Here is a 17,183-nt window from a genome sequence, read left to right on the forward strand (position 1 = left end):
CTATTTACATTTTAGTCATTTAGCAGAGGCTCTTATTAAGAGAGACTTACAGTAGTGAGTCATTTAGCAGAGGCTCTTACCCAGAGAGACTTACAGTAGTGAGTCATTTAGCAGAGGCTCTTACCCAGAGAGACTTACAGTAGTGAGTCATTTAGCAGACTCTCTTATCCAGAGCCACTACAGTAGTGAGTCATTTAGCAGAGGCTCTTATCCAGAGAGACTTGCAGTAGTGAGTCATTTAGCAGAGGCTCTTATCCAGAGAGACTTACAGTAGTGAGTCATTTAGCAGAGGCTCTTATCCAGAGAGACTTACAGTAGTGAGTCATTTAGCAGAGGCTCTTATCCAGAGAGACTTACAGTAGTGAGTGGATACATTTCCTTTTTTTTTTTTACAGAGCGACATGAGTCTGTGAGAGAGACTAGTAAAACTATTTTTAATCATTCTCATCAGTGCTGTTGGGTCTGAAGCTGATTCATCCATCCATCCATCCATTCATGTATTAATCCAACCAACCAACCATCCATCCATCCATCCATTCATCCATCCATCCATCCATCCATCTACTCAATAATGTATTTATCCATCCATCCATCCATCCATCTACTCAATAATGTATTTATCCATCCATCCATCCATCCATCTACTCAATAATGTATTAATCCAACCAACCAACCAACCAACCAACCATCCATCCATCCATCCATCCATCCATCCATCCATCCATCCATCTACTCAATAATGTATTTATCCATCCATCCATCCATCCATCCATCCATCCATCCATCCATCCATCCATCATCCATCCATCCATCCATCTACTCAATAATGTATTTATCCATCCATCCATCCATCCATCCATCCATCCATCCATCCATCTACTCAATAATATATTTATCCATCCATCCATCCATCCATCCATCCATCCATCCATCCATCCATCCATCCATCTACTCAATAATATATTTATCCATCCATCCATCCATCCATCCATCCATCCATTCATCCATCCATCCATCCATCCATCCATCCATCCATCCATCCATCCATCCATCCATCCATCTACTCAATAATATATTTATCCATCCATCCATCCATCCATCCATCCATCCATTCATCCATCCATCCATCCATCCATCCATCCATTCATCCATCCATCCATCCATCCATCCATCCATCCATCCATCTACTCAATAATATATTTATCCATCCATCCATCCATCCATCCATCCATCCATCCATCCATCCATCCATCCATCTACTCAATAATATATTTATCCATCCATCCATCCATCCATCCATCCATCCATCCATCCATTCATCCATCCATCCATCCATCCATCCATCCATCCATCCATTCATCCATCCATCCATCCATCCATCCATCCATCCATCCATCTACTCAATAATGTATTTATCCATCCATCCATCCATCCATCCATCCATCCATCCATCCATTCATCCATCCGTCTGGATGAGAGAAAGATAAGAGATGAGGAAAAGACACAGAACCAAAAGAAGACTAAAGGTTAGACACCAAATCACCTGATCTTTCCCAGTCTGCTGTTCCCACATGCTTCAAGATGGCCACCATTGTTCCTGTACCCAAGAAAGCAAAGGTAGTTGAACTAAATGACTATCGCCCCGTAGCACTCACTTCAGTCATCATGAAGTGCTTTGAGAGTCCAGTTAAGGATCATATCACGTCAACCATACCCGACACCCTAGATCCACTACAATTTGCTTACCGCCCCAATAGATCCACAGACGATGCAATCGCAATTGCACTGCACACTGCCCTATCCCACTTGGACAAGAGGAATACCTATGAAAGAATGCTGTTCATTGACTATAGCTCACCGTTCAACACAATAGTACCCTCCAAGACCATCATCAAGCTGTAGGCCCTGGGTCTCAACCTCGCCCTGTGCAACTGGGTCCTGGAATTCCTGACGGGCCGCCTCCAGGTGGTGAAGGTAGGAAACAACACCTCCACTTCGCTCATCCTCAACACTGGGCCCCCACAAGGGTGCGTTCTCAGCCCCCTCCTGTACTCCCTGTTCACCCATGACTGCGTGGCCATGCACGCCTCCAACTCAATCATCAAGTTTGCAGATGACACAACGGTAGTGGGCTTGATTACCAACAACGACGAGACAGCCTTCAGGGAGGAGGTGAGGGCTCTGGGAGTGTGGTGTCAGGAAAACAACCTCTCACTCAACGTCAACAAAACAAAGGAGATGATCGTGGACTTCAGGAAACAGCAGAGGGAGCAACCCCTCATCCACATAGACGGGACAGCAGTGGATAAAGGGGAAGTTTTAAGTTCCTCTGCGTACACATCACAGACAAACTGAAATGGTCCACCCACACAGACAGCGTGGTGAAGAAGGCACAACAGCGCCGCTTCAACCTCCAAGAGGCTGAAGAAATTTGGCTTGTCACCTAAAACCCTCACAAACTTTTACAGATGCACAATTGAGAGCATATAATATATAATATCACCTCCTGGTACGGCAACTGCACCGCCCTCAACCACAAGGTTCTCCAGAGGGTGGTGCGGTCTGCCCAACGCATAACCGGAGCTATACTGCCTTCCCTCCAGGACACTTAGAGCACCAGATGTCACAGGAAGGCCAAAAAGATAATCAAACACATCAACCATCCAAGGCCTGTTCACGCTGCAATCATCCTGAAGGCTAGGTCAGTGAAGGTACATCAGAGCTGGGACCAAGAGACTGAAAAAGAGATTCTATCTGTTCAATTCTGTTAAATAGCCATCACTTGCACGTTAGAGGCTGCTGCCCTATATAGACTTGGAATCACTGGCCACTTTAAAACTTCTTCTTAATAGGGGGGCGCTGTTTTCACTTTGGAAAAAATCGTGCCCAAATTAAACGGCCTCGTACTCTGTTCTAGATCATACAATATGCATATTATTATTACTATTGGATAGAAAACACTCTGAAGTTTCTAAAACTGTTTAAATTATATCTGTGAGTAAAACAGAACTTATTTGGCAGCAAAGTTCCAGACAGGAAGTGAAAATTCTGAAAAAGGGGCTCTGTGTCAGGGCCTGCCTATTCAACTGGCTTATATTTATGGATCTGTATGCACTTCATACGCCTTCCACTAGACGTCAACAGGCAGTAGAATGTTGAATGGGGTTTCTAGCTTGATGTGAGGCCGAATAAGAGTTTTTGGAGTGACAGGTCCGCTCTTTTGTCCGTATTGAACTGCGCACCAGGGAACCTCACATTGTCTTCTGAAAAGCGTTCGGTATACACTACGAATTGCGCCGGCTCTGATTTTATTGGATATATATGAGAAGAACATCATAAAGTAGGATTTTCAACCGAATTTGACCAGTTTATTCTACGTTTATTGGGAATTTTTGAATTTTTCGTTCCATGCGCCAAGATTTCTTGGACACGTGAGCTCCGCATGGCTAGCCAAATTTGCTGTACAACATGTATTTTTTAGTAAAGTTTATGATGAGTTCTTTGGTTAGATTAGGTGACTGGATGGGTAGCCCTGAAAGGTTTTAATAACGGAACACCAGTCACTTTAATAATGTTTACATTATTTGCATTACTCATCTCATATGTATATACTGTATTCTGTCCTATTCTACTGTATCTTAGTCTATGCCGCTCTGACGTTGCTCGCCCATTATTTATATATTCTTAATTCCATTCCTTTACTTTAGATTTATGTATTGCTGTGAAATTGTTAGATATTACTGTCAGATATTACTGCACTGCTAGAGCTGCACTACACTACACCCGCTAAACACGTGTATGTGACCAATACAATTTGATTTGATTTCGTCCCACAGTTGACAGTGCATGTCAAAGCAAAAACCAAGCCATGAGGTTGAAGGAATTGTCCGTAGAGCTCCGAGACAGGATTGTGTTGAGACACAGATCTGGGGAAGGGGAACAAAACATTTCTGCAGCATTGAAGTTCCCCATGAACACAGTGGCCTCCATCATTGTTAAATGGAAGAAGTTTGGAACCACCAAGACTCTTCCTAGAGCTGGCCACTCTGGTCACTCTGACAGAGCTCTAGAGTTCCTCTGTAGAGATAGGAGAACCTTCCAGAAGGACAACCATGTCTGCAGCACTCCACCAATCAGGCCTTTATGGTAGAGTGGCTAGACAGAAGCCACTCCTCAGTAAAAGGCACATGACAGACCACATGGAGTTTGTCAAAAAGGCATCTAAAGGACTCTCAGACCATGAGAAACAAGATTATCTGGTCTGATGAAACCAAGATTGAACTCTTTGGCCTGAATGCCAAGCGTCACGTCTGGAGGAAACCAGGCACCATCCCTACGGTGAAGCATGGTGGTGGCAGCATCATGCTGTGGGGATGTTTTTCAGCGGCAGGGACTGGGAGACTAGTCAGGATCAAGACAAAGATGAACGGAGCGAAGTACAGAGAGATCCTTGACGAAAACCTCCTCCAGAGCGCTCCTGACCTCAGACTGGGGCGAAGGTTCACCTTCCAACAGGACAACAACCCTAAGCACACAGCCAAGACAACGCAGGAGGGGCTTCGGGACAAGTCCCTGAATGTCCTTGAGGGGCCCAGCCAGAGCCCCGACTTGAACCCGATCAAACATCTCTGGAGAGACATGAAAATAGCTGTGCAGCGACGCTCCCCATCCAACCTGACAGAGCTTGAGAGGATCTGCAGAGAAGAATGGGAGAAACTCCCCAAATACAGGTGTGTCAAGCTTGTAGCGTCATACCCAAGAAGACTCGAGGCTGAAATTGCTGCCAAAGGGGCTTCAACAAAGTACTGAGTAAAGGGTCTGAATACTTATGTAAATGTATATTTCATTATTTTTTATTTCTTTTATAAATGATCAAAAATAAAAAAAATATATTTTGGCTTTGTCATTATGGGATATTGTGTGTAGATTGATGAGGAAAAAACGATTAAATGAATTTTATAATAAGGCTGTAACCTAATGTGGAAAAAGTCAAGGGGTCTGAATACTTTCCAAAAGCACTGTATGGGGTGTGGCAAGGGTTTGTTTTGGGGGGGGGTCTCAGCTGGTTGGGGTGTGGCTGGTGATGCGGTGGTCTTCTTGGCCTGGGTTCGCTCTGTGTAGGTCTTTCGGGAGTCGGACTAGCAGGTCAGGGAGGTTGTCTCTCTCTCTCACAGCGCCCACTGGCTAGGCCAGCCCCTCTCCCCCTCTCACTGTCATTGTCACCAGCAGCATTCTCCCTCCTCCACCACCCCACTGCTCCGAGTCTAGCTTTCTTCCCCCCACCCCCCATGTCTGGCAGCCTGTCTGGAACCGCTCCCCTTTTGGAAAGCGGAGGGAGGAGGGTGGGGTGTAAGCCTGCCCACACCAGGAGCACGGAACACAGCCATTCTTTTGAATGACTGCGAGAGGGGCGCCGGAACATTTTTCAAGATGTGGGGTGTCTATTCATTATAGGTAACATCGCTACATCGTGACTAGGTTGGAATGACGTGACAAATGTGGAACCATAGAGGCCGACTCTGACAGCGGGAGCTGCTGTACAAGTTGTCAGCCCTGTGTAGGGCCACTGTCGGCGGCTCTTCCCCGGCGTCCCGCTACTCCCGAGCCCCATGCAAAACATAACGGTACCGGGCAGCTCCATCAACTCGAACTCCAATGTCATTTGCTCCTGCAACTGCACTGGATCCCAGTCGCAGGGGATGGATATATGTAAGTAACTACGCATTTCTGACACTACGTTGCTGTTTTAAAATGAAACCGATTTGCGCATTTATTGTTACAACACACGATCAAAAGAGCGACAGGACAGTTGGTTTAACCTGTAACCGTTCAATTGTGACAGCAATCTCTCGACCCGAGCGTAACCGCAATAATGGTTTTTGCTGAATTTCGTGTGTGTTTTAGATAACATGTGTTGTATTTATTCACTGGATGGTTGGTGGCAAGCTATTTCCGATCCTTCTGTCCATCTGAGTTTTAGAAAACGCAGACTTGATGTGTGGTGCATTGGATATTATTTAATTTAGGTCACAATGACTCTGGACTTCGATTTGTATTATTTTTAATATTAATTAAGTTAATAATGATATTGTCGATGGTTATGTTGGGTGCACGTTTCCACATGTTCGCCTGTTTCTCAGTGAAACCTAACTCGAACCTATGCGTCCATGGCAAATTACGTCTGCAGCTCTAGAGGGGCTGCGCAGACATCCCCCAAAACTCCTGCAGTCTCGGCTGACTTGGCCTACTCCCACATTCAAACATGTCTCATAGTTTGGTAGACGTAGGCCTACATACAGTAGACTACAGTAGGGGCAAGGAAGGCTACAGCTAACGGCTCAGACTGGAAATAGCTAGCCTACATCCCGTTATAGTGGTGGAATATGTGATATTGTCAGACAGAGACAGTAATTCACAGCAGACAGGCAGGCAGACTGGCTGGCAGACAGGCAGACAGACAGACAGGCAGGCAGGCGGTGGGTTCACCCTTCCCCCCGTGCAGTGCAGAGCAGACCGTCTTGCCTAAACATCCAGACAGGGCTGTGGGTTAGGGCTGTCTGAAACACACAGTGGACAAAGGCCTTGCAACAATGAGCATGGGAACTAAGGCTCTCACCGGGATTCTGCCTGGTGTGTGTTAGTGCAGCCCATGGTTGTAGCAAATGGCCCAAATATATTCTAACATGTAAATGAGGTGTTGAAGAGACTCTTGTTCCCAGCTGTCTAGTGGAGCTAGAGGAAGACTGTGACATGTCCTTAGATTGATTATAGATCAACCTCATGTTGGGAAAATGTTTACTCCAATATGTCTTACAAATAACTCAAATGTGATTTGTCACATGCTTTGTAGTTGTGGACTAACAGTGCAATGCTTAATAATGAGGGCTTCCCCCAAAAAGCAGAGAGAAAGATAGAAAAATAATACAAAATAATAACACCAAGAACAGATGAATGTTAACTTGGCTATACACAGTGCATTCGGAAAGTATTCAGACCCCTTCCCTTTAACCACGTTTTCTTACGTTACAGCCTTGTTCTAAAATGGATTACATTATTTTTTACTCATCAATCTACACACAATACCCCATAATGACATCACAATACCCCATAATGACATCACAATACCCCATAATGACATCACAATACCCCATAATGACATCACAATACCCCATAATGACAAAGCAAAAACAGGATTTTAGAAATGTAGACAAATGTAAATAAAATAAAAAACAGAAATACCTTATTTACATAAGTATTCAGACCCTTTACTATGAGACTCAAAATTGAGCTCAGGTGCATCGAGACACATATCTGGGGAAGGGTACCAAGACATGTCTGCAGCATTGAAGGTCCCCAAGAACACAGTGGCCTCCATCATTCTTAAATGGAAGAAGTTTGGAACCACCAAGACTCTTCCTAGAGCTGGCCGCCCGGCCAAACTGAGCAATCGGGGGAGAAGGGCCTTGGTCAGGGAGGTGACCAAGAACCCAATGGTCACTTTGACAGAGCTCCAGAGTTAATCTGTGGAAATGGGAGAACCTTCCAGAAGGACAACCATCTCTGTAGCACCCCACCAATCAGGCCTTTATTGTAGAGTGTCCAGACGGAAGCCACTCCTCAGTAAAAGGCACATGACAGACCACATGGACTTTGCCAAAAGGCACCTAGAGGACTCTCAGACCATGAGAAAGAAAATTATCTGGTCTGATGAAACCAAGATTGAACTCTTTGGCCTGAATGCCAAGCGTCACGTCTGGAGGAAACCAGGCACCATCCCTACGGTGAAGCATGGTGGTGGCAGCATCATGCTGTGGGGATGTTTTTCAGCAGCAGGGACTGGGAGACTAGTCAGGATTGAGAGAAAGATGAAATGAGCAAAGTACAGAGAGATCCTAGATGAAAACCTGCTCCAGAGCGCTCAGGACCTCAGACTGGGGTGAAGGTTCACCTTCCAACAGGACAATGACCTTAAACACATAGACAACTCAGGAGTGGCTTCGGGACAAGTCTCTGAATTTCCTTGAGTGGCCCAGCCAGAGCCCGGACTTGAACCCGATCGAACATCTGTGGAGAGACCAGAAAATAGCTGTGTAGCGATGCTTCCCATCCAACTTGACAGAGCTTGAGAGGATCTGCAGAGAAGAATGAGAGAAACTCCCCAAATACAGGTGTGCCAAGCTTGTCTCGCCAAATTTGCTATAAAAAAAAAACATTAAAAGTTTTTGCTTTGTCATTATAAGTGTATTGTGATGTCATTATAAGGGTATTGTGTGTAGATTGATGAACAAAATATATAATCCATTCTAGAATAAGCCTGTAATGTATTTCTTGTTGTTGAAAAAGTCAGGGGTCTGAATACTTTCCGAATGCACTGTACACGGGGTACCAGTACTGAGTCGATGTGCAGGGGTACGAGGTAATAACATGGCTATATACAGGAAGTACCAGTACTGAGTTGATGTGCAGGGGTACGAGGTAATAACATGGCTATATACAGGAAGTACCAGTACTGAGTTGATGTGCAGGGGTACGAGGTAATAACATGGATATATACAGGAAGTACCAGTACTGAGTTGATGTGCAGGGGTACGAGGTAATAACATGGCTATATACAGGAAGTACCAGTACTGAGTCGATGTGCAGGGGTACGGGGTAATAACATGGCTATATACAGGAAGTACCAGTACTGAGTTGAAGTGCAGGGGTACGAGGTAATAACATGGCTATATACAGGAAGTACCAGTACTGAGTTGATGTGCAGGGGTACGAGGTAATAACATGGCTATATACAGGAAGTACCAGTACTGAGTTGAAGTGCAGTGGTACGAGGTAATAACATGGCTATATACAGGAAGTACCAGTACTGAGTTTAAGTGCAGGGGTACGATGTAATATCATGGCTATATACAGGAAGTACCAGTACTGAGTTTAAGTGCAGGGGTACGATGTAATATCATGGCTATATACAGGAAGTACCAGTACTGAGTCGATGTGCAGGGGTACGAGGTAATAACATGGCTATATACAGGAAGTACCAGTACTGAGTTGATGTGCAGGGGTACGAGGTAATAACATGGCTATATACAGGAAGTACCAGTACTGAGTCGATGTGCAGGGGTACGAGGTAATAACATGGCTATATACAGGAAGTACCAGTACTGAGTTGAAGTGCAGGGGTACGAGGTAATAACATGGCTATATACAGGAAGTACCAGTACTGAGTTGATGTGCAGGGGTACGAGGTAATAACATGGCTATATACAGGAAGTACCAGTACTGAGTCGATGTGCAGGGGTACGAGGTAATAACATGGCTATATACAGGAAGTACCAGTACTGAGTTGAAGTGCAGGGGTACGAGGTAATAACATGGCTATATACAGGAAGTACCAGTACTGAGTTGATGTGCAGGGGTACGAGGTAATAACATGGCTATATACAGGAAGTTCCAGTACTGAGTTGAAGTGCAGGGGTACGAGGTAATAACATGGCTATATACAGGAAGTACCAGTAGATAGATAATTAACAGTAGCAGCAGTGTATGTTATGAGTCAAAAGAGTCGATGCAAAAAGGGCCAATGCAGATAGTCCGCTATTTGGTTAACTATTTAGTGGTCTTATGGCTTGGGGGTAAAAGCTGTTCAGGATCGTGTTAGTTCCAGACTTGGTACATCGGTACAGCATTTCGTGCGGTAGCAGGGAGAACAGTCTATGGCTTAGGTGGCTGGAGTCTTTCCCAATATTTAGGGCCTTCCTCTGACACCACAAGACGTAGAGGTTGGTTCTGGATGGCAGGGAGCTCTGCACCAGTGATGTACTGGGCCGTACACATTGCCCTCTGTAGTGCCGTGCGGTTGTATGCCAAGCGGTGATGCAGCCAGTCAAGATGCTCTCAATGGTGCAACTGTAGAACTTTTTGAGAATCTGAGGGCCCGTTTTATCCTTTCAGCCTCCTGAGTGGGAAGAGGTGCTGCCGTGCCCTCTTCACAACTGTGTTGGTGTGTGGACCATGTTAAGTCCTCAGTGATGTGGACACTGAGGTGTGGACCATGTTAAGTCCTTAGTGATGTGGACACTGAGGTGTGGACCATGTTAAGTCCTTAGTGATGTGGACACTGAGGTGTGTGTGGACCATGATAAGTCCATAGTGATGTGGACACAGAGGTGTGGACCATGTTAAGTCCTTAGTGATGTGGACACTGAGGTGTGGACCATGTTAAGTCCTTAGTGATGTGGACACTGAGGTGTGGACCATGTTAAGTTCTCAGTGATGTGGACACTGAGGTGTGGACCATGTTAAGTCCTTAGTGATGTGGACACTGAGGTGTGTGTGGACCATGTTAAGTCCTTAGTGATGTGGACACTGAGGCGTGTGTGGACCATGTTAAGTCCTTAGTGATGTGGACACTGAGGTGTGGACCATGTTAAGTCCTTAGTGATGTGGACACTGAGGTGTGTGTGGACCATGTTAAGTCCTTAGTGATGTGGACACTGAGGTGTGGACCATGTTAAGTCCTTAGTGATGTGGACACTGAGGTGTGGACCATGTTAAGTCCTTAGTGATGTGGACACTGAGGTGTGGACCATGTTAAGTCCTTAGTGATGTGGACACTGAGGTGTGGACCATGTTAAGTCCTTAGTGATGTGGACACAGGTGTGGACCATGTTAAGTCCTTAGTGATGTGGACACTGAGGTGTGTGTGGACCATGTTAAGTCCTTAGTGATGTGGACACTGAGGTGTGGACCATGTTAAGTCTTCAGTGATGTGGACAATAAGGTGTGGACCATGTTAAGTCCTTAGTGATGTGGACACTGAGGTGTGGACCATGTTAAGTCCTTAGTGATGTGGACACTGAGGTGTGGACCATGATAAGTCTTTAGTGATGTGGACACTGAGGTGTGGACCATGATAAGTCTTTAGTGATGTGGACACTGAGGTGTGGACCATGATAAGTCCTTAGTGATGTGGACACTGAGGTGTGGACCATGTTAAGTCCTTAGTGATGTGGACACTGACGTGTGTGGACCATGTTAAGTTCTCAGTGATGTGGACACTGACGTGTGTGGACCATGTTAAGTCCTTAGTGATGTGGACACTAAGGTGTGGACCATGTTAAGTCCTTAGTGATGTGGACACTGAGGAGTGGACCATTTTAAGTCCTTAGTGATGTGGACACTGATGTGTGTGTGAACCATGTTAAGTCCTTAGTGATGTGGACACTGACGTGTGTGTGGACCATGTTAAGTCCTCAGTGATGTGGACACTGAGGTGTGGACCATGTTAAGTCCTTAGTGATGTGGGCACTGAGGTGTGGACCATGTTAAGTCCTTAGTGATGTGGACACTGAGGTGTGGACCATGTTAAATCCTTAGTGATGTGGACACTGAGGTGTGGACCATGTTAAGTCCTTAGTGATGTGGACACTGAGGAGTGGACCATTTTAAGTCCTTAGTGATGTGGACACTGATGTGTGTGTGAACCATGTTAAGTCCTTAGTGATGTGGACACTGACGTGTGTGTGGACCATGTTAAGTCCTCAGTGATGTGGACACTGAGGTGTGGACCATGTTAAGTCCTTAGTGATGTGGGCACTGAGGTGTGGACCATGTTAAGTCCTCAGTGATGTGGACAATGAGGTGTGGACCATGTTAAGTCCTTAGTGATGTGGACACTGAGGTGTGGACCATGTTAAGTCCTTAGTGATGTGGACACTGAGGTGTGGACCATGTTAAGTCCTTAGTGATGTGGACACTGAGGTGTGGACCATGTTAAGTCCTTAGTGATGTGGACACTGAGGTGTGGACCATGTTAAGTCCTTAGTGATGTGGACACTGAGGTGTGGGCCATGTTTAGTCCTTAGTGATGTGGACACTGAGGTGTGGACACTGTTAAGTCCTTAGTGATGTGGACACTGAGGTGTGGACACTGTTAAGTCCTCAGTGATGTGGACACTGAGGTGTGGGCCATGTTAAGTCCTTAGTGATGTGGACACTGAGGTGTGGACCATGTTAAGTCCTTAGTGATGTGGACACTGAGGTGTGGACCATGTTAAGTCCTTAGTGATGTGGACACTGAGGAGTGGACCATTTTAAGTCCTTAGTGATGTGGACACTGATGTGTGTGTGAACCATGTTAAGTCCTTAGTGATGTGGACACTGACGTGTGTGTGGACCATGTTAAGTCCTCAGTGATGTGGACACTGAGGTGTGGACCATGTTAAGTCCTTAGTGATGTGGGCACTGAGGTGTGGACCATGTTAAGTCCTCAGTGATGTGGACAATGAGGTGTGGACCATGTTAAGTCCTTAGTGATGTGGACACTGAGGTGTGGACCATGTTAAGTCCTTAGTGATGTGGACACTGAGGTGTGGACCATGTTAAGTCCTTAGTGATGTGGACACTGAGGTGTGGACCATGTTAAGTCCTTAGTGATGTGGACACTGAGGTGTGGACCATGTTAAGTCCTTAGTGATGTGGACACTGAGGTGTGGGCCATGTTTAGTCCTTAGTGATGTGGACACTGAGGTGTGGACACTGTTAAGTCCTTAGTGATGTGGACACTGAGGTGTGGACACTGTTAAGTCCTCAGTGATGTGGACACTGAGGTGTGGGCCATGTTAAGTCCTTAGTGATGTGGACACTGAGGTGTGGACCATGTTAAGTCCTTAGTGATGTGGACACTGAGGTGTGGACCATGTTAAGTCCTCAGTGATGTGGACACTGAGGTGTGGACCATGTTAAGTTCTCAGTGATGTGGACACTGAGGTGTGGACCATGTTAAGTTCTCAGTGATGTGGACACTGAGGTGTGGACCCTTTTAAGTCCTTAGTGATGTGGACACTGAGGTGTGTGTGGACCATGTTAAGTCCTTAGTGATGTGGACAATGAGGTGTGGACCATGTTAAGTCCTTAGTGATGTGGACACTGGCTTGTGGACCATGTTAAGTCCTTAGTGATGTGGACACTGAGGTGTGGACCATGTTAAGTCCTTAGTGATGTGGACACTGAGGTGTGGACCATGTTAAGTACTTAGTGATGTGGACACTGAGGTGTGGACCATGTTAAGTCCTTAGTGATGTGGACACTGAGGTGTGGACCATGTTAAGTTCTCAGTGGTGTGGACACTGACGTGTGTGGACCATGTTAATTCCTCAGTGATGTGGACACTGAGGTGTGTGTGGACCATGTTAAGTCCTCAGTGATGTGGACAATGAGGTGTGGACCATGTTAAGTCTTTAGTGATGTGGACACTGAGGTGTGAACCATATTAAGTCCTTAGTGATGTGGACACTGAGGTGTGGACCATGTTAAGTCCTTAGTGATGTGGACACTGAGGGGTGGATCATGTTAAGTCCTTAGTGATGTGGACACTGAGGTGTGGACCATGTTAAGTCCTCAGTGATGTGGACACTGACGTGTGTGGACCATGTTAAGTCCTTAGTGATGTGGACACTGAGGTGTGGACCATGTTAAGTCCTTAGTGATGTGGACACTGAGGTGTGGACCATGTTAAGTCCTTAGTGATGTGGACACTGAGGCGTGGACCATGTTAAGTCCTTAGTGATGTGGACACTGAGGTGTGGACCATGTTAAGTCCTTAGTGATGTGGACACTGAGGTGTGGACCATGTTAAGTCCTTAGTGATGTGGACACTGAGGTGTGGACCATGTTAAGTCCTTAGTGATGTGGACACTGAGGTGTGGACCATGTTAAGTCCTTAGTGATGTGGACACTGAGGGGTGGATCATGTTAAGTCCTTAGTGATGTGGACACTGAGGTGTGGATCATGTTAAGTCCTTAGTGATGTGGACACTGAGGTGTGTGTGGACCATGTTAAGTCCTCAGTGATGTGGACACTGACGTGTGTGGACCATGTTAAGTCCTTAGTGATGTGGACACTGAGGTGTGGACCATGTTAAGTCCTTAGTGATGTGGAAACTGAGGTGTGGACCATGTTAAGTCCTTAGTGATGTGGACACTGAGGCGTGGACCATGTTAAGTCCTTAGTGATGTGGACACTGAGGTGTGGACCATGTTAAGTCCTTAGTGATGTGGACACTGAGGTGTGGACCATGTTAAGTCCTTAGTGATGTGGACACTGAGGTGTGGACCATGTTAAGTCCTTAGTGATGTGGACACAGGTGTGGACCATGTTAAGTCTTTAGTGATGTGGACACTGAGGTGTGTGTGGACCATGTTGAGTCCTTAGTGATGTGGGCACTGAGGTGTGGACCATGTTAAGTCCTTAGTGATGTGGACACTGAGGTGTGGACCATGTTAAGTCCTTAGTGATGTGGACACTGAGGTGTGGACCTTAGTTTGAATGTGTAATTATGCTCATTGTCTGTCTCTCCTGGGGAGGATATTTCCAACAGACTACTTATTAATAACATAGTAGTCGTTTTTATGTCTGCATCAATTACAATACATCATGATACTGTATCCTACAGCATGCCAGTCTGTTTCAAAGCATCATGATGAAGCTCTGGACTGATCTACACCCCTACACCCCTACATCTCTACCTCAGCTCTGGACTGATCTACCCCCCTACATCTCTACCTCAGCTCTGGACTGATCTACACCCCTACATCTCTACCTCAGCTCTGGACTGATCTACACCCCTACATCTCTACCTCAGCTCTGGACTGATCTATACCCCTACATCTCTACCTCAGCTCTGGACTGATCTAGACCCCTACATCTCTACCTCAGCTCTGGACTGATCTATACCCCTACATCTCTACCTCAGCTCTGGACTGATCTACCCCCCTACATCTCTACCTCAGCTCTGGACTGATCTACACCCCTACATCTCTACCTCAGCTCTGGACTGATCTACCCCCCTACATCTCTACCTCAGCTCTGGACTGATCTACCCCCCTACATCTCTACCTCAGCTCTGGACTGATCTACCCCCCTACACCCCTACATCTCTACCTCAGCTCTGGACTGATCTACACCCCTACACCCCTACATCTCTACCTCAGCTCTGGACTGATCTACACCCCAACATCTCTACCTCAGCTCTGGACTGATCTACACCCCTACATCTCTACCTCAGCTCTGGGCTGATCTACACCCCTACATCTCTACCTCAGCTCTGGACTGATCTACCCCCCTACACCCCTACATCTCTACCTCAGCTCTGGACTGATCTACCCCCCTACACCCCTACATCTCTACCTCAGCTCTGGGCTGATCTACACCCCTACATCTCTACCTCAGCTCTGGACTGACCTACACCCCTACCCCCCTACATCTCTACCTCAGCTCTGGACCGATCTACCCCCCTACATCTCTACCTCAGCTCTGGACTGATCAAAACCCCTACATCTCTACCTCAGCTCTGGACTGATCTACACCCCTACATCTCTACCTCAGCTCTGGACTGATCTAGACCCCTACATCTCTACCTCAGCTCTGGACTGATCTACACCCCTACATCTCTACCTCAGCTCTGGACTGATCTATACCCCTACATCTCTACCTCAGCTCTGGACTGATCTACCCCCCTACATCTCTACCTCAGCTCTGGACTGATCTACCCCCCTACATCTCTACCTCAGCTCTGGACTGATCTACCCCCCTACATCTCTACCTCAGCTCTGGACTGATCTACCCCCCTACATCTCTACCTCAGCTCTGGACTGATCTACCCCCCTACACCCCTACATCTCTACCTCAGCTCTGGACTGATCTACCCCCCTACACCCCTACATCTCTACCTCAGCTCTGGACTGATCTACACCCCTACACCCTTACATCTCTACCTCAGCTCTGGACTGATATAGACCCCTACATCTCTACCTCAGCTCTGGACTGATCTACACCCCTACATCTCTACCTCAGCTCTGGACTGATCTACACCCCTACATCTCTACCTCAGCTCTGGACTGATCTACACCCCTACCCCCCTACATCTCTACCTCAGCTCTGGACTGATCTACCCCCCTACATCTCTACCTCAGCTCTGGACTGATCTACACCCCTACATCTCTACCTCAGCTCTGGACTGATCTACCCCCCTACATCTCTACCTCAGCTCTGGACTGATCTACCCCCCTACATCTCTACCTCAGCTCTGGACTGATCTACACCCCTACATCTCTACCTCAGCTCTGGACTGATCTACACCCCTACATCTCTACCTCAGCTCTGGACTGATCTACCCCCCTACATCTCTACCTCAGCTCTGGACTGATCTACACCCCTACATCTCTACCTCAGCTCTGGACTGATCTAGACCCCTACACCCCTACATCTCTACCTCAGCTCTGGACTGATCTACACCCCTACACCTCTACATCTCTACCTCAGCTCTGGACTGATCTACACCCCTACACCCCTACATCTCTACCTCAGCTCTGGACTGATCTACACCCCTACATCTCTACCTCAGCTCTGGACTGACCTACCCCCCTACACCCCTACATCTCTACCTCAGCTCTGGACTGATCTACACCCCTACACCTCTACATCTCTACCTCAGCTCTGGACTGATCTACACCCCTACACCCCTACATCTCTACCTCAGCTCTGGACTGATCTACACCCCTACACCTCTACATCTCTACCTCAGCTCTGGACTGACCTACCCCCCTACACCCCTACACCTCTACATCTCTACCTCAGCTCTGGACTGACCTACCCCCCTACACCCCTACATCTCTACCTCAGCTCTGGACTGATCTACACCCCTACACCTCTACATCTCTACCTCAGCTCTGGACTGATCTACCCCCCTACACCCCTACACCTCTACATCTCTACCTCAGCTATGGACTGATCTACCCCCCTACATCTCTACCTCAGCTCTGGACTGATCTACACCTCTACATCTCTACCTCAGCTCTGGACTGATCTACACCCCTACACCTCTACCTCAGCTCTGGACTGATCTATACCCCTACATCTCTACCTCAGCTCTGGACTGATCTATACCCCTACATCTCTACCTCAGCTCTGGACTGATCTACCCCCCTACATCTCTACCTCAGCTCTGGACTGATCTACCCCCCTACATCTCTACCTCAGCTCTGGACTGATCTATACCCCTACATCTCTACCTCAGCTCTGGACTGATCTACACCCCTACATCTCTTCCTCAGCTCTGGACTGACCTACACCCCTACATCTCTACCTCAGCTCTGGACTGATCTACCCCCCTACATCTCTACATCTC

General features: G+C 46.9%; 1 protein-coding gene and 1 pseudogene across 1 annotated transcript in view; both read left to right on the forward strand.

Moving 5' to 3' along the window:
- Positions 1–713: 713 nt before the first annotated feature.
- LOC129858648 (guanine nucleotide exchange factor subunit RIC1-like) lies at positions 714–1,487 on the forward strand (annotated as a pseudogene).
- A 3,716-nt stretch (positions 1,488–5,203) lies between these two features.
- LOC129858319 (protein TMEPAI-like) overlaps positions 5,204–17,183 on the forward strand; it is a 64,168-nt gene continuing 52,188 nt past the window's right edge. Inside the window, exon 1 of the mRNA XM_055927470.1 lies at positions 5,204–5,709. Coding sequence (XP_055783445.1) covers positions 5,610–5,709 — 100 coding nt within the window. The 5' untranslated portion in view covers positions 5,204–5,609. The remainder of the gene's footprint in view (positions 5,710–17,183) is intronic.

Source organism: Salvelinus fontinalis, chromosome 6 (genome assembly GCF_029448725.1).
Source record: "Salvelinus fontinalis isolate EN_2023a chromosome 6, ASM2944872v1, whole genome shotgun sequence".
Taxonomy (NCBI): Eukaryota; Metazoa; Chordata; class Actinopteri; order Salmoniformes; family Salmonidae; genus Salvelinus; species Salvelinus fontinalis.